Genomic DNA, 22,517 nt, shown 5'->3' on the forward strand with positions numbered 1-22,517 from the left:
GAAAGGCAGGGTAGGATATTTTATTATGATAAATAAATAAATCTAGCAAAGAGCCCTGGGCCTAGACAGCAGCAGAGAGGTCATTTCTGGTTGATTCCCCATCTACCACTCTGCTGGCTTAAAAAATGGCATAATCAAATAAATACCAAAGGCACCAGCACATAAATCTTTCTGATGTAAGAAAGGTGGGCTGTGAGGGAGAGATGTGTTGCGAAGAGACCTCTTGCAAAGGGGCCAGCGACGGAGCCGCCATCTTTGCATGATGCGGGCCTCGTTCTGAGCTTCTCAACGTCACAAAGACCTGCATTCCTGGTTCCTCCCCATGACCATTCCTAACACTTCATGTAGGCGGCCTAGAGAACATTGGAAGGCAACTCAGGAAGTTGGTAGCTAGCTTCAAGCCACGATGCACCCGTGGAATATATAACAGGCATGTGTCACGTCTGGAACGGATGCATCTCTTTTTCCTCCTCCCTGCAGCAGTAAGCTTTGAAGAGCTGGATTATTCTGGCTCTTTTCTAGGCAGAGAAATAGGGTACAAGCGCACCAGTAAGGGGACACAAGCTCGAGGCTCTGATTTCATCCCAGCGGGCTTTGCAATGATTCAAGATGTAGGACATGGAAAATGTAACAAATTGTTAAAAATAATAATCTTTTTTGCTGTATCGATACCAGCTGTTTCTTTTTAAGCAACTTTTTGACTAGCATCTTGCATGGAGACGTTTTTGACTAGTAAATTACATGTAAAAATGTTCAGCCTGAGAACACATTTATTAATGTTATTTAAAAATTATTGAAAGGCAAAAGAACGAAGAGGATGACCAGTTCTAGGGGGTCAAGTGAGGGGGAAGGACCCTACCACCCAGTTTCCAAACATCCCACCCCAGGGGAACGAGGGATTCTCTGCCCTGGGGTCACAAGGGCTGGCTTCACCAAACCAAGCGAAACTAAGCAGCGGCACAGAATGCCATCCTGTGGAGAGGGTGGGGCACAGGATGGGCACAGCACGTGCCCATCCTCACCTCCCAGGACCAGCAGAAGTTCCAGGGGTGGCAGCTGCAGCAACGGGGCTCCCCTTCTCCCTAGCCACAGGTGGCACAAGTCAGGAAAGCAATAGATGCCCATCGCCTTGTTGACATGCTTGGAACAGCATGATGCCTAGAGCTGACCAGGAAGAGGGTGTCACCCACAAGTGAAAGAGCGCCATCTTCCTGAGAGTCAACGTGGCGTAGTAAAGGGTCTTTGACCAGGATCTGGGAGACCCAGGTTCAAATCCCCGCTGTACCATGGAAGCTTGCTGAGTGACCTTGAGCCAGACGTACACTCTTGGCCCAATCTACGTCATCAGTTGTGAGGATAAAATGAAGAGGAAAGCTACTTAAACTGCCTTGGGTCTCCATTGGAGGGGACAGGGTTATAAATGCAGTAAATCATAATGGCTTGGATCCCACCCTTATTATTATTTTTTGTCGTCAAGTCACAGCTGACTTATGGCGACCCTGTAGGGTTTTCAAGGCAAGAGATGTTAGGAGGTGGTTTGCCGTTGCCTGCCACCGCGTCACGACCCCTGGAGTTTCTTGGAGGTCTCCCATCCAAATACTTGCTGGGATTGAAGCGGAGTGTGACTGGCCCGAGTTCACCCCACAAGTTTCCATCACAGAGCAGGGATTCGAACCTGGGTTTCCCAGATCCTTGACTGACACCTTAACCACTACACCACGGTGGCTCTCACAGATCCAACTATACAGTTAAGAAACTCAGGGGTATGAATAGGCTGCAGATTAGCGGAATTTGCCGCTCCCCTTTAACAGCTCTTACATTTTCTTAACTAGATACAGCCATACAGTTAAGAAAACCTAAGAGTGCTTATGTTTTCTTAAGGGTGAGTGGCAAATTTCACTAATCTATAACCCATTCAAACCCCTGAGTTTTTATTCTGGGGAATCAGAGGACCTTGAAGAACAATAGGATGGGGGGTCTGTACTGGAGGGGGAATAAGCAAAAAACACTGCCCTTTAAAAAAAAAAAGAGGACATTTTTTTCTTAATGTGGCTGGACCAGGCCACTAATAATCATAATCATATGAGCCAGGGGTTTGAAGTGTGCATTAGTAGAGACTCTTCCTGCCCCTCCCAAGTCCTGCTTGCTGTGGTTTTCCCCACACACTCCACAATGTCTGTTGCCTAAATAAGCCAAATACACTGCAGTACTGAACTTCCTAGCAAGAGGACCCACTGGGAGAAGAGTTGCTGCTCCTTGCCTTTTCCCCATCAGCAACCATCTCCAACCCACAAAGGGCAAAACATCGAGCTCTGAGCCATGCACCCCACAAGGGACGGACCCTGCTGCAGGGGGCAAGGACGTGCCAAAATAAAAAAATGAGATGGGGGGGGGGGGAAACGAATGATTTAACTAACTGAGGAGTGAGGCATTATAAGGATAGTCCAGAATCAATCCCAAATGATAGTCAGCAGTTTAATGCTTTTGACCAGGGGTGTCATAAATGTCACTTGGTCGAGCTGGGCTTTGCTGGACCAGATTGAGAGTGGGGGGGGGGGTGGCTGCCTTGGCTGGCTTGTGGGCTGGATAAGAGCTCTCAAGGGGCCGGATCCAGCCCTCGGGCCTTATGTTTGACACTCCTTCTCTAGACCACCCGATGCACCTGTTTCGGTGCTTTTTGCTACAGCCTCAGTTACTCCTGTTTTTCAGACTTCGTGATTAATGGATCGGCCCCGATGCTACACGGAGACCTCCTCTACCCATTACTCATCACAACACCAAACTCTCTCAGGATCTCTCCCCTCCTCCCAGTCCCGTCAAATAAAAGCCACCAAGTTGCGCCTGGAAGCTGTTTTCTGGAACACAGGCTCGGCTCGTGTTCTGGATTATGCAATATCCAGGGCCAACCCGAGCGGTACATCAGAGCCAGGCTGAAACCTCAGCCAGTCTTTCCCACACATGCCCAAGGACACCACAGTGAGAGTAGTTAAAACAGCTCTTTATTGAGAAACACACCAGGTAGCGCTGGAAACCGACATGGGACAGGAGAGCGCTGCTGAAATGCTGCGTGATGGAAAAACAACGGCTTCCTAGCAGGGATAAGAGCATCAATGGGATGGGAAGCCAGTGGCCCCCTTTGTGCGCTCTGGAGCGGCGATTCTCGGGGCTGGCTTCGGCCGGAAAAGCCGGTCCAGCACCTTTGACAGCCGCCACTTTCCACAATCCAAATCGGAGCAATTTCCGCAGAAGTTGTAGAAGTACGGCAGCTGCCCTTTGCGCCGCCAACCTCCCGAGACTCAGGAAGGCTTAGATGCACCCGACGGAGGATGTGGAGGAGTCAAGTTTGTGGAATGGGATGGAGCTGAGCCAGGGGGGGGGGGGGGGGCGTTTCCCGGCATCCTTGAGCATAAGGCACTCCAGAGGTAAGGAGGTGTTTGGCTCCGCCTCGGATCTCGGCTGCCCATCCCGCAGCAGAGAAGCTGGCAAGAGCTTTTAATTTAATAATGAGGACAACGACAATGATAATAATAAAAACAAATCCCTCCACCAGTTTTGGGAGTTGATTCCTGGAAGGAACAGATGATCCTGGAGGGCTGGCATTCAATATCAAAATGAGCCAACATGTTTAAAGTGCATCTGAGACTTAGAAAATAAAAATAATAAAAAGGAGTGACATGTGGAGAACTGTTTCTGGGAGAGGGGGAGGAGAAGGAAGGAGATGCCACTGGGTAGCTATGGAATATCCTAAACAGTCTGCGGAAGAGGACAAAGGGAAGAGGGAGGGAGGGCCATTTAGCCTCTTTCTGTCTGCACACCTCAGACAAACGACCCGCAAGGCTATTAGTCGATGCGGGTCCCACACCACCAGAAATAAACTTTCCTGTGGTCAGATGGGACTGCCAGGGGTGGGGGGAAATGGGAAAGATCCACAACCAGAAGCACCTTCTAGTGATGAGTCACTGGATCTCACCCAGAATATGCAAGCACGTACAGCTGAGACCAGAACTCTGCAGGCACTGGATGCTGAGCTGGGGGCGCTTGGAAAGAGGACGACGACGTATGAGTACTGTCAGGAATCCAGGCCCTCAGCTCTGTGGCCCGCTGCAAATTTCCCGTGAAGCTTGCTTCTTTGGTGCAAAGACAGCTGGTCTCAGTATCAGTCCCTGTGCCAGGCTAAAGATAAAAACTATTGCCTAAAAGAACCACAAAGGAGTTGAGAAGGGATTTGCTTCTCCATCTGTACACACATTTCTTCCAACCTACTGTCTTTGGTCCAAGATGTTTTAAAGGTTTTAATATTTTTTTAAAAAAACCTTTCAGCTCTAATTAGACCAAATTAGGTCAAAGAGGGACCACTGTTTTTATTGTATACAAACTGACTTTCAGCTCTCTGGGGGGAAAATATCACCAGACTCAGCTGGGAGATGATAGATTGGTAGGGAGTATTGAAGCCAAAAGAGGGGAAACCAAGAATGAACCTTTAACCAGGCATGCCTCAGTTACATCCAATGCATTTGCCGGTGCAAAAGCCAGGGAGTTTCATAGGCTGCTTTGCAGCCCGGGGGAATACTCCTGACAGGCATCCAAAGGCAGCCTCTGGGCCTGACCCAAGATGCGGAGCTCGTTCTGCACAGGCCACAATCCTTGACTCAGGGCAAGGGATGGCTCTGGGGGCCACAAGCTCTGTGGCTCAACGCCAACACCCCTATTTCCAAAAACTCAAAGGCAATTTGCAGTAATTCCCCTTCTCATCTCTTTGCTGCATAGGAACATCAGGAGGTCTTGGGCGCTTTTCTGTTTGAAAGGCCAGCAAAATAGTATTGTCAGGATAAAATGTAACAGCAAGCTGTCCAGACAAGGGTTTTTTTGGGTTGTTTTTTTTAAGAGGAATAGCAGCTAAAAAAAGAGGAAAGAGAAGGGCATGAAGTGATGTCTGGGGGCCTTTTAAAGGATTCTCACACACACACAAATAACAGAATGGTGTTGTGCAGCTGATGGGAAGAGGTGGAAGTAACTTAAAAGCTCACAACCCGGGTCGAGCTGTTTGCTGCAAACGGCTCGCTGATCTCGGAGCCGATTCAAACGTCCTCTTTTCCAATGTGGTACCACTTAAGGGCGGGGGAGAATCTCTCATCTGAAAAAGGCCTTGTGTCAAAACCATTTTACAAGTAAGCAGCAAGGCCAGATTGCCTTCTTTCAAACATGCATCCCCAGAAGTGGTAACGTCTTGAGCGGATTGTACCGTGCGGCTGTACAGAGTGTTTGAATCTCTTCCCAGTAGCTGCAGTAGAGAGCGGTGAGAGGAGAGGAGAAAGATGCAGGAAATGTTGATGAGCAAAGACGGCCACCCACCCAGAAGATAAAGAAGAAGAAAGAGAGACAGGGAAACAGACAGGAAGGACAGGACCCACGGAGCAGGGGTCACCACAAGCAGCAGGCTGTCAACAGCAACAGAGGCAGGCCTTCACTACCAACCTTCCAAATTGCCAGGAGATGCCGCTCCCAAAGCGACCCCCTCCCCAAGGTCCAGCATACTGCATCACCACCCTGAGACCCAACATGGGCAAAGCGAAGAAACGGGAGAGAGGAAAGAGCAGGCTGCAGGGGAGGATTCTGGGCACAGCAAAACCGTCATCATTCACCGCAACAATGCAATCAGACACCAAGGAGTCATACGGCCCTTGCAAGGAGACATGCATTTCTGGCAACAAAAGGCGGGGGGGGGGGGAGAGAAACAGCATGCCGTCCCACCCCCATACAGCTCCGCTTCGAAGAGTTCTGTATGGTGTATATCCTCCCCCCCATTCCATCCTGCCTGGAGGGGATCAGATATGAATGGGCTCAACTCTGAAGCTCCCCCCAGGAACAGATTGCACTCTCTCTCTCCCGGTGTGGAGAAATGCTCCTAATTTCCTCACAGCTTTGACAGGAAGAGCATAAGGTGCAAAACTGTGAACGACAAGGATGCCACTGCCAAGCGTTTCTGCCTGGCAGCTTGGCTGGCTCTGCGGCTGGCTCTTCGGTGCAATGGTGAAAGAGAGCACCAGGACCTAGGCTGAGCGCTCCGGGTCCATTGCGGTATGCGAGCATCCACAGCCTATTAGTGGAAGCCGGTTCACCAGTCCATTGGCTTGGAGGAGCTCAGCGGCTGTGGCAAAGGCAGGAAGGCAGGGATGGGCAGAAAGACAGGAGTGTATATTAAGAAGAGGAAAGGAAAAGGGTTTGTTTTTTTAAAATATACAAAAATGTAACAGACCTAGGAGGCTAAACAAAGCCCAACCAGCGGCAGCGGAAGAATCTGCCGCTGCTCCTGCATCCGGCAGGGTCTCTCACTTCCCCTGGTAACCGCTGAACTCCATTTCGTCCTTGCGCCGGCGTGGCGTGAAAAGGGAGCTGAAGGGGTAGAGCTTCGCCTTGGCCTGGAAGCGCTGCCCAGCGATCTCAATCTCGTACTCGCCCCGGTTGACAAAGTCGGGCGTCACCAGCTGCTCCTCGCCCGTTTCCAGGTTGTGCACAAAACCCAGGCAGACGTGCCGTTCGAGGGTGTAGCTGTAGGCACTGCTGGTAGTCTGGCCCACGTAGTGTCCGTTCCGGTAGATGGGCTCCCCCCACCAGGGCCACAGGTCCAGGTCAGTGTCGTGATCGTCGAGGATGAACATGGTGAAGCGCTTGTAGACCCCTTCCTGCTTCTGGCGCATCAGCGCCTCCCGCCCAATGAAGTCAGTGCCCTGCAGAAACAGAGAAGGATCAGCAAGGGAAGGGATATGTACAGGCTAGCACAGCCGTCGTTTGCTCAGGAGAGGAAGGTGTTGCCAGGGAGGGGCGGGATTTAAATCGAAAAACAAACAAACAAATAAATAAAGGGCCAGGCAGTCTGCAGAAGCTTCTGGTTCCTATTATTTGGGGAGCCCCCAGAGGAAAAGCTTGAGTTTTGAAAAGTCCTGATAGCCATCCTGGCAACCAGGGGGTTGGATCCAGCCAGCTTTTTCACTCAATATTGTCCATTGCTCCAGTCCCACACATCTTTTGTACATGAAGGTCGCATGATGCCCAGCACAGCCTTTTTTGGTCAAATGGGGAACCCCTCCTCCTTTTTTCTCCAGCAGAAAAAGTGGATTTTTATTTATTATTTTATATACTTCATTTATAGCCTGCCTTTCTCCTCGATGGGGACCCAGCATGGCATGCATTGTTTCTCCTCCCCTTCATTTTATCCTCCCAACAATCCTGTGAGGTAAGTTAAGCTGAGAGTGCGTGACTGGCCCAAGGCCACCCAGTGAGGTTCTGGGTCTCCCACATCCTAGTCTGACACTCTGACCGCTACTCCACACCAGACGGATCCAACCCAGTGTTTTGATGGCTTTACAATCTCTTACAAAGCGAAGTAAGCTAACCATTACTCTGTGAAGTAAGCTCTGTGAACTATTAAGTAAGCTCTGTGAACCATTCCTTGTGAAGTAAGCTAACCATTACGCTGCACTGTCCTTTCAAAAACTTGGATGCTGTTTTAAATTGTCTTTTTTCATCTGTTCCAGATTTTCCTCTTTTAAGGTGTTTGCCGCAGTGATTTTTTTTTCATTTTATGAGTCTTTGTTTACTCATGAGCCAAGTTGAGAATGAGTTCTGGAATGACGGGCTGTGGAAATGGAACGTTTTCAATTAACATAACAGCATTTACATTTTACCGGGGGCTTGCCTGAGGCCACCCAGGGAACAGGGGCAGAGCTCGAATCCATGCCTCCCAGCTCTGAGTCTAATGCACTGCTCAGCTCCCACCCCCACCACTGCCCAAGCAGCCCCCAGACCCCTTTTGTACCTTCTCGAGTTTCACCCGGAACTCGCGCCCACATTCTAAGGGAGTGGTGAAAGCATCCAGGTCTTGGCCCCAGAAGGCAAAAAACTTCTCGATGCGTAAGCTGCGGAGGGCATAATAGCCGGAGTTCCGGATCCCGTACTTCTGCCCCACGCTCATCACTTCGTTGTACACGTGCAAAGCGTACTGCAGAGGGGAAAAGAAAGCAAAACGGCAGCATTTTATATTAGCTGGTCAGAAGCAGCCCTTGGCATGAAAACTGCACAAGTCCCAGCCAATGACCAAATGCTTCGGGGACAAAACCCTCCATTGACCCAGTCTTCTTCCAGTACTCACTAGTACAACTCCCATGTAAATAATGTCAGCATATATGGCACACCCCTTGCAATACTTCCTACTTGTATCTGACGAAATATGCTTTGACTCTCAAAAGCTTATACCCTGTAAATTTTGTTGGCCTTTAAGGTGCTATTGGACTTGAATCTTGCCCCCTTCTTTGCGACACTCACTATGATGACCAGAACACGAACAACCCCCCCCCCCACTCGTTCTGAGAAAATTCAGCTGGCTTTAAGTGAACCAATTCATGGTCGAGGAAGACTAGGAATAATCTGCCAAGCTTTGCACCAGCTTAAATATAGGAGTCCAGTAAAAACCATTTACTGAGCGGTGGCAGATACGAATTAACCCTTATCAGAGATTTCTGTAAAGTCAGTTAAAATAGCGGAGTCCTGCAGCACTTTAAATATACTGCAGCATCCGCGAAAGTCAAGGCCAGTGATTTTGCAGGAAGTGCCCCAGATTTTTAACGAGTAATTCCCTCACCTATACCCAGGGCACGAATGCTGCTGGAAACCACTAGATAAACTGTTCCAGAAGGCTGTGCCCCCAGATCTCAAGCAACTTCGGAGTAAACATACGACCTGTCCAAGTATGAGTGCCAGCTTCTAGCAACCTGGAAGCCTTCCCAGGTAGCAAAACTAGAAATTTCTGGCTTACGGCTGGACAGAGGACAGCAGGATTGGGAGGTGTAAAAGCGAAATCAAGTTGAAACAGAGTAAGTACATTTATTAAAATAGATTCTAGCCTACCACTGCTTGCCTTCGAGGAGGCTAAAGGCAGATGGCACACCACCCACCCCCATCCCAATGTACCAAAACAGACACAACATACAATGACATCCCCCAGTTGTGATCCCCCCCAAAGAAACACCCCAATCATGGATAATAAAGATCAGCCTCTGCCAAAGACCCGCCTGAGCAGCGCTGATTTACAGAGCCACCTAACGTTTGTGTAGGTGGGACCCTTCCTCTCCTCACCAGTTCTGAATGGTGTACATATTGGAAAGATAAATTAGTACCACTCCACAAACAACCCCTCCATTCATCATTTAGTGAAATATTCTGAATGCTGCTCACCCTGGTTATATGGGGGGGGGGGCGCGGTAAATTGTTCAGCACCTGATATTATAGATAGTAACTTTGTATGTAAGCATCGAGAGCCAGCATAGTGTAGTGGTTAAGAGTGGTGGTTTGGTGGACTCTGATCTGGAGAACTGGGTTTGATTCCCCACTCCTCCACATGAGCGGCAGAGGCTAATCTGGTGAACTGGATTTCCCACCCCCCACTCCTCCATATGAAGCCAACTGGGTGACCTTGGGCTAGTCACACTCTCTCAGCCTCACCTACCTCACAGGGTATCTGTTGTGGGGAGGGGAAGGGAAGGTGATTGTAAGCCAGTTTGATTCTTCCTTGTGGTGGAGAAAGTTGGCATATAAAAACCAACTATTCTTCTTCTTAAGATGTCAGACTAGGACCTGGGAAACCGTGTATGATGAGGGTCATAATACAGAGGGCAACTGCAAACAAAAACATCGGCTGGACCCATCCTTTTGGACCACCTCTCCGGAAAAGCAGGGAGTCTTTCACAACTACTCAAAGGACCCGCAATCCAGTCAAAGGCTACCGAAGTGGCTCTCACCTCAATGGGGATGTACAGCATGAATCCTGGCTCCCCTGTGTGCGTCATGCTCATGACGCGGATGCCATTGGCGTAACCCACGCTCATCTCCTGTGGGAGGGAACAGAAAGCATTCAGGCTGGCCAAGCTGCTTGTACAATCCAGAACAAGATGCCGGAGGAGGAGGAGAGGAGCAACAGCGAGACGGGAGGCATCAACCCAACAGAAATAAACCGAGGTTAGGCAAGAGACAGAACTCCGCTAACTGAAAAGTAGTTCTGCAACAGAACGAGCAGCCTTGTTGTGAAGGTGGCAGATTTTCCAGGCGAGGACGAACAGGTTCCCTCAAGTTCTCCTCTCTTATGAGTCTGCAGCTGCCTTATAGCTCAGGTTCTGCCTCATGGAACCTTAAGGATTAAAGCACTTATTACAGCACAAGCTTACATGGTCCAGAACCCCTTTGGTTAGACGCATGCAACAAGACAGGTTCTGGCCCATGTAAACTTGCTCCACAAGATGACTGCTAGTCTTTAAAGTTGCCAAAAGACCCTTGATCCTGCTGCAATGGGCCACCTGAAGCTGGCCCCAGCAACTGCCAGGAATTTGTACACAGAGCTCCCCATACGCCCTGCCAGTTGTGTGAATCAGGACACTTCAGGAAGAGGCAGGAGTGAATTCGGTCTGGACAGTCAAGGTCCCTGACGCCCAGAGGCCAGCAACTACCACAGCAAATGAGTCACGAAAGAGATTTTCTGCCAAACGCTCCCCCTTGGTTGAAATGTTGTGGAATGGGAGGACGCGGGGTCGCTAGAAGTCATGCTGATCTGAAAATTCTTCTCTGCCCAAGAGAGCTTTCTGTGCCGGGGGACCAGGGGACGAACACAAAGTTCCTCTGTTTGCAGACAGAAGGGTTGTGTATTTCGGAATGGGGAGGAATGCTAAAGGGTACATCCTGGAGAAAAGAAACACACTCTCTGGTTTTATACGCGCACCAGAAGGAGATTCGCGAGATTCCAAGCCACTCATATTTCTACTCTGCACACAGGCATCCCTTGTGGCTCAGCCGGTTTACGTTAGAAAACTCCACCCATCAAAGGTACTTAACTGGCTGATGAGCGTCCCGGGGAAGATTTGCCAACCAGCTTTAGGGAAGGGGTGGTACTGTTTGTGCTGGGAGAAGGGCAAAACAAGATGCCACACTGTGCTACTAAACTGGCACAGCATAGAGGGTGCGCACTGAACAAGGAACACCCCCGGTTCAAATCTCACCTTTGCCACTGCCTCATTGGCTGGTCTTGAATGATCTGCTCTGTCTCTGTTTCAACCCAGTGATGTTTTCTCTCCCCACACCTGCTTGAGAACTCAGAGCCCCTAAAAGCCCAACAAATGCCTGCAATGTAGTCCTTGCAATGACAAGAGGAAGAGAAGGCACAACCCAGGATCTGCTAGCCCCAGGATCCACAGCTGCAAATAACCACCTTCAAGTACTTGAAGGGCTGTCCTATAGAGGATGGTGCTGAGTTGTTTTCTGTTGCCCCACAAGGTCGGACCAGAAACAACGGGTTGAAATTAAATCAAAAGAGTTTCCGTGTAGACATTAGGAAGAATTTTTTAACAGTAAAAGCGGTTCCTTGGTGGAACAGGCTTTCTCGGGAAGTGGTGAGCTCTCTTTCCCTGGAGGTTTTAAGCAGAAGCTAGATGGCCATCTGTCAGCAATGCTGACTCTATGACTTTAGACAGATCATGGGAGGGACGACATCTTGGCCATCTTCTGGGCATGGAGTAGGGGTCGCTGGGGGTGTAAGGGCAGAGGTTGTTGTGAATTTCCTGCATTGTGCAGGGGGTGGGACTAGATGACCTTGGTGGTCCCTTCCAACTCTATGATTCTATGAAATCAGGATGGGACTTGCCTGTAAACCAATAGTTTCTAGAACTGCTGATCTTCAGAAAACTCCTTCCACACTGACCGGGATGCTGGAGGAAGCGTGCCACAGATCATATTTCACAGGATTCTGGGAGAGTGCCACAAGGAGTGCCACAAAGGTCACTGCCCTTGCCCCCCCAAGGCCCCCCCCCTCAGCTATGAATGACAGCATGCAAAACATACTCAACGCTTTTCCCGCAGGGCTGCTCAACGCAGGGGAAGATCCATTCGCTCAGTCAAAACCCTTTACGGAAGCTCATCCGTCCTTACCGATCTTCTCACTGCCAAACTCCCAACAAGCTTCCAAGTGACCCTGGATCACAGTTTGTAAAGCCTCTCCACCAAACTAATGGACACCAAATGTCCCCAGCTTCCAGCCTCCCCCCCACCCTCACATAGGTTGACCTGCTCCAGCATATTTACCGCAGGGCCTCGTGTGTTCCAGAGGTCTGCAGGAGGTGCTTTCAGCCCTGACAAGGCACTGCCCCCTAGCCCATCTGGGTCCTCTGCACAGGAATTGAATAAAATATTCCCCTTTTTGGCTGTATGCTGCAGAGGAAGAGCGTCATGTGGGACTCAGACTAAATTTTCCACTAAGGGAAAGTGAGATGCAATTTCTGCCAGTTTCCTCTTCCCAATTTGCCCCTTGTGCCATTCCTGAGGGTCCCCTTTCTCACAGCTGCAGCATTTCAGGGAGGCCCACGAGCTGCAGTGGGAGAGAGGAAAGTTCTGTTCTGCTAATGGAAGTGTCTTCTGTTAGTGGAAAATTTAGCCTGGATCCAATCAAATGTCTCCTTGCAGAGCGGCATGGATCCTCCTACCCTGGTCACCTCCTGAGGAGCCCCATGTTCCCCGGAACATAGTGTGAAAACTACCATGTTAAAGAAACCCAGCTACAACACAATACATTATTATGATCAAAGTTATGATGATAACATTATGTATGACTCTCTTCCCTCTGGTCAGAAAAGCAAAGCAAGCCGGCTGGCTCCTTCTCTCCCATCGGCACCGGCTCACTTTTTTAAATGTACCCAAAAGCTACGTACCTTGCAAAAGAGAGAGGGGAAATGCTCCGGACTCATTGGTGCATAGGAGAGTTCCGAGAGGACGTCTACGGCACGAGGGCCAATCAGATTCAGAGCTGGGTAGAGAAAGAGCACAAGACATTTTATTACTTAGAGCGCAGTCCAAAGCAGAGCCACTGTCTATTAAGTCCCTTAAAGGCACAGAGCTTAGAAGGGTGTAAAACTCTGCTTAGGCACGTCTTGTTAGTACCCTGCAAAATGAAACAGAAGGACCCACAAAGGCATTTCCCAGAGAAAGGCAGGCTATAAGAAAAATAAACAAACACATTTTTCTTTTTTCTGCTTGTCCCCATCTCAGAGACCTGCAGTAGGCAGAGGCAACTGGTTCAGGAAGACCCATAGACATGGAGTACTTGGAGGCAAGAGAAGTCTCACAAAACAGGAAAGGCATGCCGAGAGATGTCATGAGATCCTGGAGTAAAGTGTGGAGAAAAGCAGTTTGGCTGAGGTTGCTAGGAGCCCCCAAGGATTTGTGCTTGCTCTGTCCACAACCAGGCAGGCTTGTATCAGAAGATGCCCCCTTAGCTTGCTGAAGAGAGGAACTGTGTGTTGGATGTGACACAGCCCTGCTGCCGTGTGCAATGTTCTCCCCTCTTCCCATCACCGTGTTTAGACAGCTGAACCATATCGTACAATACACCACAAGAATGGCTGTTGGGGGAGGGGGGGTGAGGAATACACCCACTGTGATGCCATCATTACAAATATTGCCCTACCTAAACCCTGTGGCACAGAGTGGTAAGCTGCAGTACTGCACTCGAAGCATTGCTCACAACCTGAGTTCGATCCCGGCGGAAGTCGGTTTCAGATAGCCGGCTCAAGGTTGACTCCGCCTTCCATCCTTCCGAGGTCGGCAAAATGAGTACCCAGCTTGCTGGGGGTAAAGTGTAGATGACTGGGGAAGACAATGGCAAACCACCCCATAAATATAGCCTGCCTAGTAAACACTGGGATGTGACGTCACCCCATGGGTCAATGATGACCTGGTGCTTGCACAGGGGAGTACCTTTACCTTTTTTTAACCTAAACACCACAGGAGGGGGGAATCAAAGTTAACACAAGGATGCCATTTTCAGTGCCTCCACCGCATCAAGGGCAACATGTTTTTCCACCCTTAGTTATTAAAAGCCTGGCCTCGGCCGGGGAGGGCGGGTAAGAAATTGAAAATAAATAAATAAAGTAAATAAATAAAAGCAAGAATTCCATCTCGGAAGCCAAACGAAATCTTGCATTTCATAACAAACACTGTTCTTTTTCATGCAAGGCAGGGGTCCTTTCATTCACTGCATCGTGACAAGCCGGCACTCGCCACCAAATGTATACTAACAAGGAAGCCATGGACACGTTCGATACATGTGTTTGAACACTTAAAATCATTGGTGCATGAAGTGGTCCTGAGATCCTTAACCTTTTCACACCCCTCAAGTTGGAAAATTAAATTCTCACTCGCTCACTCTCACCCTGGCTAGGCTGCATAAAGAGGAGGAGGTGCCCTGCCTGATAGGCAAAAGGGAGCTCCAGGCTGATAACTTGGTCCAAGTGATGCAGGAGATCTGCGATTATCGTCTCCAGTGGACTTCTGGTTTGTTTTGCTCATTTGAAGTGCTGGAAGACTGCTCTGAAATAGCACCAGGGGGTGGGGGCAGACATACGCTTAACTCTTTCTCCTTATGCCATTTCCCTGATGTAAATCTACTCCTCCGAAGAGGAAGTTGGCTTGCAGAGGAAAAAGAGGAAAGGGTGGATTTGCCTTAATGCAGTTCTCATGGGTGCCAATGACGTCCCCTGATGAGTTTCTGGGTGCCCATTTGAATCTTCCTCACAGCATCTTTCCCACAAAGCAAAGTTTCTTCCCTACAGGTAGTTCCAAGCCAAAATGCTCTGTGTGGCCTTACCTGTGTATTTCCAGGTCACGTCCTCCAAGAGCACGCTGCTGTCCTCCGGCATGTGTTTCTTCAGCCAGGACCAGCAGTGAACTTGCTGGTCGGTAGGGGAGATCATGAAGAAGCTGGGGCATAAATTAAATGGGACGCCATGAAGTACAGGGAAGAGGCAACCACGAGAGCAGGATCCACACTGGGGAGCCACTACAGAGGTTTCCAGATTAACTCAGATTAACTGAGCTCTGAAGTGGCAAAGGGAGGAGCAGCTGGGATACACGAGGCATGCCAAGGGGAAAGGAGGGGAAATGGTCTGGCAAGCAAGTCATGGCATAGGAAAATTATGCTCTGCACAATGCACCAATGCCTGCTGAGATGATACAGAAGGCAGGGCAAGTAAACACTGCTGGGGTGGAGAGGAGGAGGAGAAGGAAAAGGAGAAGGAGAGGGGAGATGAAGGAGAAGTTGAAAAGCAATTTGGAGAGGAAGAAGAAGAGTTGGTTTTTATATGCCGACTTTCTCTACCACTTAAGGGAGACGCAAACCGGCTTACAATCACCTTCCCTTCCCCTCCCCATAACAGACATCCTGTGAGGTCGGTGGGGCTCTGAGAGTGTGACTCGCCCAAGGTCACCCAGCTGGCTTCGTGTGTAGGAGTGGGGAAACCAACCCATTTCACCATATTAGCCTCCGCCGCTCATGTGGAGGAGTGGGGAATCAAACCCGGTTCTCCAGATCAGACTCCACCGCTCCAAACCACTCTTAACCACCACGCTGGAAGGGGAGGAAAGAATACAAGAACGCGGGCAGGCCTTAGAAGCCAAAAGGGAAAGTGGATGTGGGTACACAGAACAAGATTTAAAGTTCCTCCCAGGCTGTTAAAAGAGACTGGCCCCAGCAAGAAACACCTAACAGGGACCGTGTTCATGCAAGCCAGCAGCAGGCCTAGGGTTTGGCTCACTTGGTAGATCGGCTTATACGTTCCAACAGCTGTCCATTAATTGGTCAGGTTACCTGTTTAAATTCACAGTGTAAGGTAGTATTGTTCAGGCCCTCACGAGATGCCAGACTGATTGCCAAGCGGAGTCTCCAAGCCACTGGAGGCCGAGTGCCCACACAGCCAGTTATCTGTTGCTAGCTGAGCTCTGAAATAGCCTGAAAGGAACTTTTTGATTGGTTCAGTTGCTCTATGCCCACTCTCCCCCTGGCTTCCAAGGCCCTATGCATCGTGGTGTCATTTCCCCCCAGCCTTGATTCCTTCCCCTGCCCATCCCCACAAATTCCCCAGTAAGATTTTCCATCACTTATCTGACAAAGTGAGCTGGGAACCACAAAAGCTCACGTTGAAATAAATGTTAGTCTTCAAGGCGCCACTGGACGATCCCTTTGTTTTGCTACAACAAACTAACACAGCTACACCTTTGCAATCTCCAGCTCTTGTCTCAGGCTCCAACTAGGTTGCAGCACTACATTTTATGTGAGCCATCCACCATCTGAGAGCCAGCATGGTGTAGTGGCTAAAGTGGTGGTTTGGAGTGGTAGACTCTGATCTGGAGAACCAGGTTTGTTTCCCCACTCCTCCACGAGTGGCGGAGGCTAATCTGGTGAACTGGATTTATTTCCCCACTCCTACACACGAAGCCAGCTGGGTGACCTTGGGTGAGTCACACTCTCTCAGCCCCACCTACCTCACAGGGTGTCTGCTGTGGGGAAGGGAAGGCGATTGTAAGCCGGTTTGATTCTCCCTTAAGTGGCAGAGAAAGTCAGCATATAAAAAACCAACTCTTCTCAACTCTTCTTCTCTCTCTTCTTCATCTCCTCCAAAGTGATGGCCAAACAAGTGACATGTCCACTCTGAAATGGCACATTAGGTACCACCTGCGGATTCCCTTAACCCAGAGGTCGCCAAACTCATTAGTCAAGAGAGCCAAATATCAACAGTACAACGATTGAGATTTCTTTTGAGAGCCAAATTTTTTAAACTCAAACTATATAGGTAGGTACACTGTTTATTAACTTAATAAACTTTAATTAAAATTTAGCAGAAGTGGAAACCAGTAGAGCACCTACTGCACAGTGGAGTGGTGAATGGCTGTGGGGAGAGTGTAACCCCCCCCCCGGTTCCTTTTGAAAGAGGCACAAAGTAGCAGGAAGAGGGGAAACCTGTAGTAATAGGCCAGGGGAGGGCTAACAATTGCCAGACAAAAAGGCCCACTGTTTTCTCCCCCACCATCACCCAGTGAGGGTCCAGATGTCCAGGGATCCCAGGCACAGAGGAAGAGGCCAGCAGGTCCCCGGTCTGTGTGTGTTCCATGCAAACAAACAAGGGGGAGATGCACAGTCCATCTTCCTTCCCCCTGCCATGGACATGCCAGTTCCCTCCTGGCCAGAGGGAGGGGCAGGTGCTCACCCCCCCCCATTCTGGGACCGACGGGCTCCAGATTCAGGACAGGCAGGCGGGTGCCCGGGCACGGTGGCTTGGCTGGAGGAGCCCCCCCCCCAGCTGGGGGGCAGGCAGTCAGGGCCGCTAGCCCAGGCGGCTTCCACGGGGGGGGGGAGAAAGGAGAGTCAGCCAACTGCCCCTTCCTCCTTCCCTCCCTCCCTCCCTCGAGGCCACAGCGCCAGCCCCCTCCCCCTCCCAGGGGGGGCCTGAGCACGGCCTTGGGCTTGCTCTGCAGCCCTGGGGGCGAGAGCGGCCGTACCGAAAGAGAGGCACGTGCGGCAGGGAGGGGGGAGGGGGCGGCCGCCGGGGCAGCTCGCTCTCTGCCTCCCCCTCCCCTCCAGGCTGCGGGCGGCCTCAAGCGAGAAAGGCGCTGCGCGGGGCTTCCTCGTCTGGGCGAAGCGCGTCCAAAGCAATGAGAATTTCTCTCGAGCCTTTCTGAAGAGGGACTCGAGGAGCCAACAGTAGAAGCCAAGAGGCAGCGGATGGGCTTACCGTGCAAATATCGAAATGGCAGCTGCTCCCTCCGCTGCTTAAGAAATCCCCAATCCCCACAGCAGGCCAGCCAGCACCAGCAGCACGTGGTCGCTCCTTTGTAATTCGAGTGCCTCCTGTGCAGACTTCTCCCCACAGCAGGCCTGCCAGCAGCAGCGGCACGTGGTCGCTCCTACGTAACCCAAGCGCCTCCTGCGCAGTCTCTCTCCCGCCCTCCGCCCCTTTCGCTACTCAGCCGGGCCCGGACATGGAAAGAGCCGCACTCAAGGGCTCAAAGAGCCGCATGCGGCTCTAGAGCCGCACTTTTGCGACCCCTGCCTTAACCCAACAGGAAACTCTGGTCTGTACTATTTTTTTTTTTTAAGTATAACTAAAACATTAAAAGCCCGGACCTGGATAGCCCAGGGTAGTCTGATCTCGTCAGATCTCAAAAGCTAAGCAGGGTCAGCCCTGGTTAGTATTTGGATGGGAGACCACCAAGGAATACCAGGGTTGCTGTGCAGAGGAAGGCACTGGCAAACCACCTCTGTTAGTCTCTTGCCATGAAAACCCCAAAAGGGGTCGCCACAAGTCGGCTGCGACTTGACGGCACTTTACACACACACACAAAATTTTAAAACGGGGAAAACAATATTCCCCCCTCCCCCAATGTACAACCACAGCGATGAAAGCACGGTCCCCACCTGCGTTTGTTCAGGCGCACGATGCTGCAATCGTTCTCATACCCGCCACTGTGATTAAGCATCCCCGTGTGCACAATGTGTCCGACAGGTACGTCCAGGTCATTGGAGAAGAGATACTGCAGAATTTCCAGAGCCTGGTCCCCTGTGGACTGTAGCAATGGGGAAAGGGGGGAGGGGGAGTCAGACACAGAAGCAAGCACCCATCACCTGGAACCGTCCACTCCTGACATAGCAAGTATCCCAACACTACTGATAGAGGCTTATACAAGTATTAAGACTTGAGAGCCAGTGTGTTGTAGTGGTTAAGAGGCGGACTCTGATCTGGAGAACCGGGTTTGATTCCCCACTCCTCCACATGAGCGGGGGAGGCTAATCTGGTGAACTGGATTTGTTCCCCCACTCCTACACATGAAGCCCACTGGGTGACCTTGAGCTAGTCACACGCTCTCACCTACCTCACAGGGTGGCTGTTGTGAGGAAGGGAAGGTGATTGTAAGCCGGTTTGATTCTTCCTTAACTGGTAGAGAAAGTCGGTATATAAAAACCAACTCTTCTTCTAATCTGGCTTGTTTCCCCCCTCCTCCACATGAAGCCTGCTTGTCACCTTGGGCTAGTCACAGTTCTCTCTGAACTCTCTCAGACCCACCTACCTCACAAGGTGTCTGTTGTGGGAGGGGAAGGTAATTGCAAGCTGCTTTGAGACTCCTTAAAGGTAGAGAAAAGTGGGGTGTAAAAACCAATTCTTCTTCTTTTCTGGGGTGGGAGGAGCCAGAGAAAGTTGGTTTTATTCACCAATGAGGCTGCCTTATATTGAACCACACCATCATAGTCAGTCTTGTCTACTCAGACTGGCAGTGGCACTCCAGGATCTCAGGAGAAGCGCTTTCACTTCACTCACTTCCTGGTCCTTTTTAACTTGAGATGCCAGGAATTGAACCTGGGATCTTCTGTGTGCAATGCAGAGGCTCTTCCACTGTGCCACATCCCCTCCCCTAATTATTCAGGCCTCCCAAGCCCAGCCTCTGCCTCCGAACAACTGTCTGCCTGGCTTGCTTTCTCTGAGCTACAGCTTATTCGAAGAAAATCAGCTATCCTGCCACTTCAACACGGGATTACTCAAAAGATGGTTGAACACATGAAGCTGCCTTATACTGAATCAGACCCTGGGTCCATCAAAGTCAGTATTGTCTACCCAGACTGGCAGCGGCTCTCCAGGGTCTCAGGCAGGGGTCTTTCACATCACCTACTTGCCTAGTCCCTTTAACTGGAGATGCCAGGGATTGAACCTGGGACCTTCTGCATGCCAAGCAGATGCTCTACCACTGAGCCACAGCCCCTCCCCATCACAACTCTGAGCTAGAGCCATAGAGAAATGCATCTTGCGGAACTGTCACCCCCACGGTCTCAGCGCTTTCCACCCAAAAGCCCGTCATATTTTTTTAGGTTTTTCTCTACGGAAGGCCAGGAGCATTTTTACTGGTGGTTTTATATTTTTTCTGAGGTTCCATTTTTTAACCACAGTCCACTGCCTAAGGCTGCTTTTGTGAAAGGCAACCCAGACATTCTAATCAGACAGTCAATCTTTGGCACATAGAAAGCTAAGGCAGCCAATGCCAGAGCAACTGAATTGACCATGGACCCACACACCCCAGTCTGCACTTACGCTGATTTCAAACTTGGTGAACGAGGACATATCGATGACACACACGGCCTCCTTGCAGCACTTGACCTCTGCCCCCACGATGTCAAACCAGTCCGGCTTGTAGAAAGTCTTGCTCTGATCCAGGGCCAGCAAATCTAAAGAGGAGAAAATGCAGGGAACATAAGTTGCTTTGTTCCAGGCAAAACAGCCCCGAAGCATTTTAACCAATTTTCACAGGGCAACTGCTCTAGAGCCAAGTGGCCAGCTGCAGTACTGCAGTCAAAAGCTCTGCTCACGACCTGAGTTTGATACTGACGGAAGTCTGTTTCAGGTAGCCGGCTCAAGGCTGACTCAGCCTTCCATCCTTCCGAGATCGGTAAAATGAGTACCCAGCTTGCTGGGGGGGAAGTGTACATGACTGGCAAACCACGCCATAAACATAGTCTGCCTAGTAAATGTTGAGATGTGACGTCACCCGATGGGTCAGTAATGACCCAGTGCTTGCACAGGGGACTGTCTTTACCTTTAGCTGCTCTAGCCCCCTAATCATTTTGGTTGCTCTTTTCCGCGCCCATTCATGTTGTGCTTCGTGGAGTGAGAGGGATAAATCCTATTCCATCGCCAGGTAGTACCGGTAGTGATTTTGATACTGAGGTAGGCGGAGGCTTAGGTAGACATTGGATGGTACATCCAATGTCTAAATGGATAAAACTGAAACAACCACAACATCTAGTGATGTTCCAGATTCAGTCTGCTGTGTGCGCTCGTTCTCTGGTCCTTTGCTGCCTGTTTCACACCAACCCTTGCGGCCCTTGCTCGGTTCCAAGCACAGTTGTAAGGTGGAGGTTATTTGTCAGCTGGTTCCCCTTCAACTCCTAAGAGCTGTAGGCCAAATCGGAGGTGTGGAAGCTGTCAGTTGAGCCTCGACTGCAGCAGCAGGTTATGACAGCAGGGCAGCTGGGCCATCTTTAAGATCAACGGAGCCATCGTTAAAGGGGAAACAAGGACCGCTCTCGAAGAACAGCCCTGGATGTGGAAATGCAGCTCTTCCGAGACGGCACCATAAGCTCAGTGCAGCAAGAACAGGACTGTTTTATGGCTTTCCTCTCAACGCAAGGAAGGCAACTGTTGTGGCTCTCAGACAGTTAACTTTCATATGCGGCTGTGGATCTTGCTTAAAACCAGGAGAGGGGAGAGAGAGAAGGCAATATGGGAAAAGGAATGATAAGTGAGGAATGCGGAAGAAGGAAAAACTCTTAAAACTGAAGTAGAGAGAAAAACACCAGAGACAGAAAATAAATTATCAGGGGAACCAACATGGAGTTTCTTACTTTGTGGCCTTCAAGAGAGACATGAGCAACAATTTGCTTGCCTCTCCCTTGAAAGCACATGCAGAAGAGTTGGCTTTTGTACCCTCCTTTTCTGTCCTGTAAGGTGTCTCAAAGCGGCTTACAATCGCCTTCCCTTCCCACCCACAACAGGCACCTTGTGAGGTAGGTGGGGCTGAGAGAGCTATGAGAGAACTGTGACTGGCTCAAGGTCACCCAGCAGGTTTCACATGTAGGAGTAAGGAACCAAATCTGGTTCTCCAGATTAGAGTCCACTGCTCTTGACCACTACACAATGCTGGCTCTAGAGGGATAGTACTGTAGAGGGATAGGACTATTTATCAGGTCAGAGACATGAGTCATCCCTCTTTTGGCCAGAGCTTTAGAACTTTCCAGAGTCATTTTATGTGCTAGTGCAGAACCTCATCTGAGGGAACGCCCAGAGCCCATGTAAGAGGATAGCTCTCACCTTTCCCAGGTGGCACAAAGTACTTGGCCCTCTCGAACCCATGCTTCTCCATCCACCGAGCTCCTTGTGCATCCAGCCGGTCATAGAGGGGTGACGTGCGCAGCTGCCGGCCAGTCTGGAAATCCCAGCGTGGAACTTTCAGGTCATAGATCAGGGCTAAAAGGGCCACAGAACCATAGAATCAAAAGTGCCAAAAGGGATGTAGAACTGTCACCTTTATCATCCAAGCAGGGGCATTTCCTACTATGGAGTATCTTGGAAAAATACCAGCCCCTGACCTTTAACAGATAATCTCCAAAGGAGGGAATTCTTTACCCACCTTTCACTTAGGAAAGTTGTTCCTAATGTTTAAGGCTTAATTTGGTGCAAGCCCAGTTTTTCTTGCTCTCTGCAGAATGCTTCAGAGAGAGAAAGAAACCTATGCTCCCTCCCTGTTCTTTCTCTTTTCACCATTAAGCCACAGAATAACATCACACCTTTATAGTGTTAACCATAGTTAGTTGGAGGCACTTACTTAATGATAACCTCAGTGCGGACAGATTACTACACCATGGTTGATGCTGAAGAGGGGAAAGGCAACACTCAAACTCATGAGGTGCTCCAAATCTCTTATACATGCCTTATACATGCAAAGGACATGCACTAACCGCCGAATGAAGGTACCCTCCTCGGAGGACAGAGTGAACAACTGTACACTCTTCTGAGATTTTCCTCAATATATGACCGCAGTATCACAATTGTTTTGCTATTATCTCTGCACAGAATTGTTCACCCTCTTCCTTCATTAGTTTATGCCTT

The 22,517-nt window shown here is 50.0% G+C and overlaps 1 protein-coding gene across 1 annotated transcript in view; it reads right to left on the minus strand.

The window, feature by feature from the left end:
- Positions 1-6,329: 6,329 nt before the first annotated feature.
- The window catches only part of PDPR (pyruvate dehydrogenase phosphatase regulatory subunit), a 32,064-nt gene continuing 15,876 nt past the window's right edge, over positions 6,330-22,517 (minus strand). Inside the window, exons 10-17 of the mRNA XM_056862504.1 lie at positions 21,720-21,875; positions 19,944-20,077; positions 18,281-18,429; positions 14,678-14,790; positions 12,744-12,838; positions 9,795-9,884; positions 7,817-7,999; positions 6,330-6,728 (exon numbers count right to left, since the gene is read on the minus strand). Coding sequence (XP_056718482.1) covers positions 6,330-6,728; positions 7,817-7,999; positions 9,795-9,884; positions 12,744-12,838; positions 14,678-14,790; positions 18,281-18,429; positions 19,944-20,077; positions 21,720-21,875 — 1,319 coding nt within the window. The remainder of the gene's footprint in view (positions 6,729-7,816; positions 8,000-9,794; positions 9,885-12,743; positions 12,839-14,677; positions 14,791-18,280; positions 18,430-19,943; positions 20,078-21,719; positions 21,876-22,517) is intronic.

The sequence above is a fragment of the Euleptes europaea genome, chromosome 17 (assembly GCF_029931775.1).
Source record: "Euleptes europaea isolate rEulEur1 chromosome 17, rEulEur1.hap1, whole genome shotgun sequence".
Classification (NCBI taxonomy): domain Eukaryota; kingdom Metazoa; phylum Chordata; class Lepidosauria; order Squamata; family Sphaerodactylidae; genus Euleptes; species Euleptes europaea.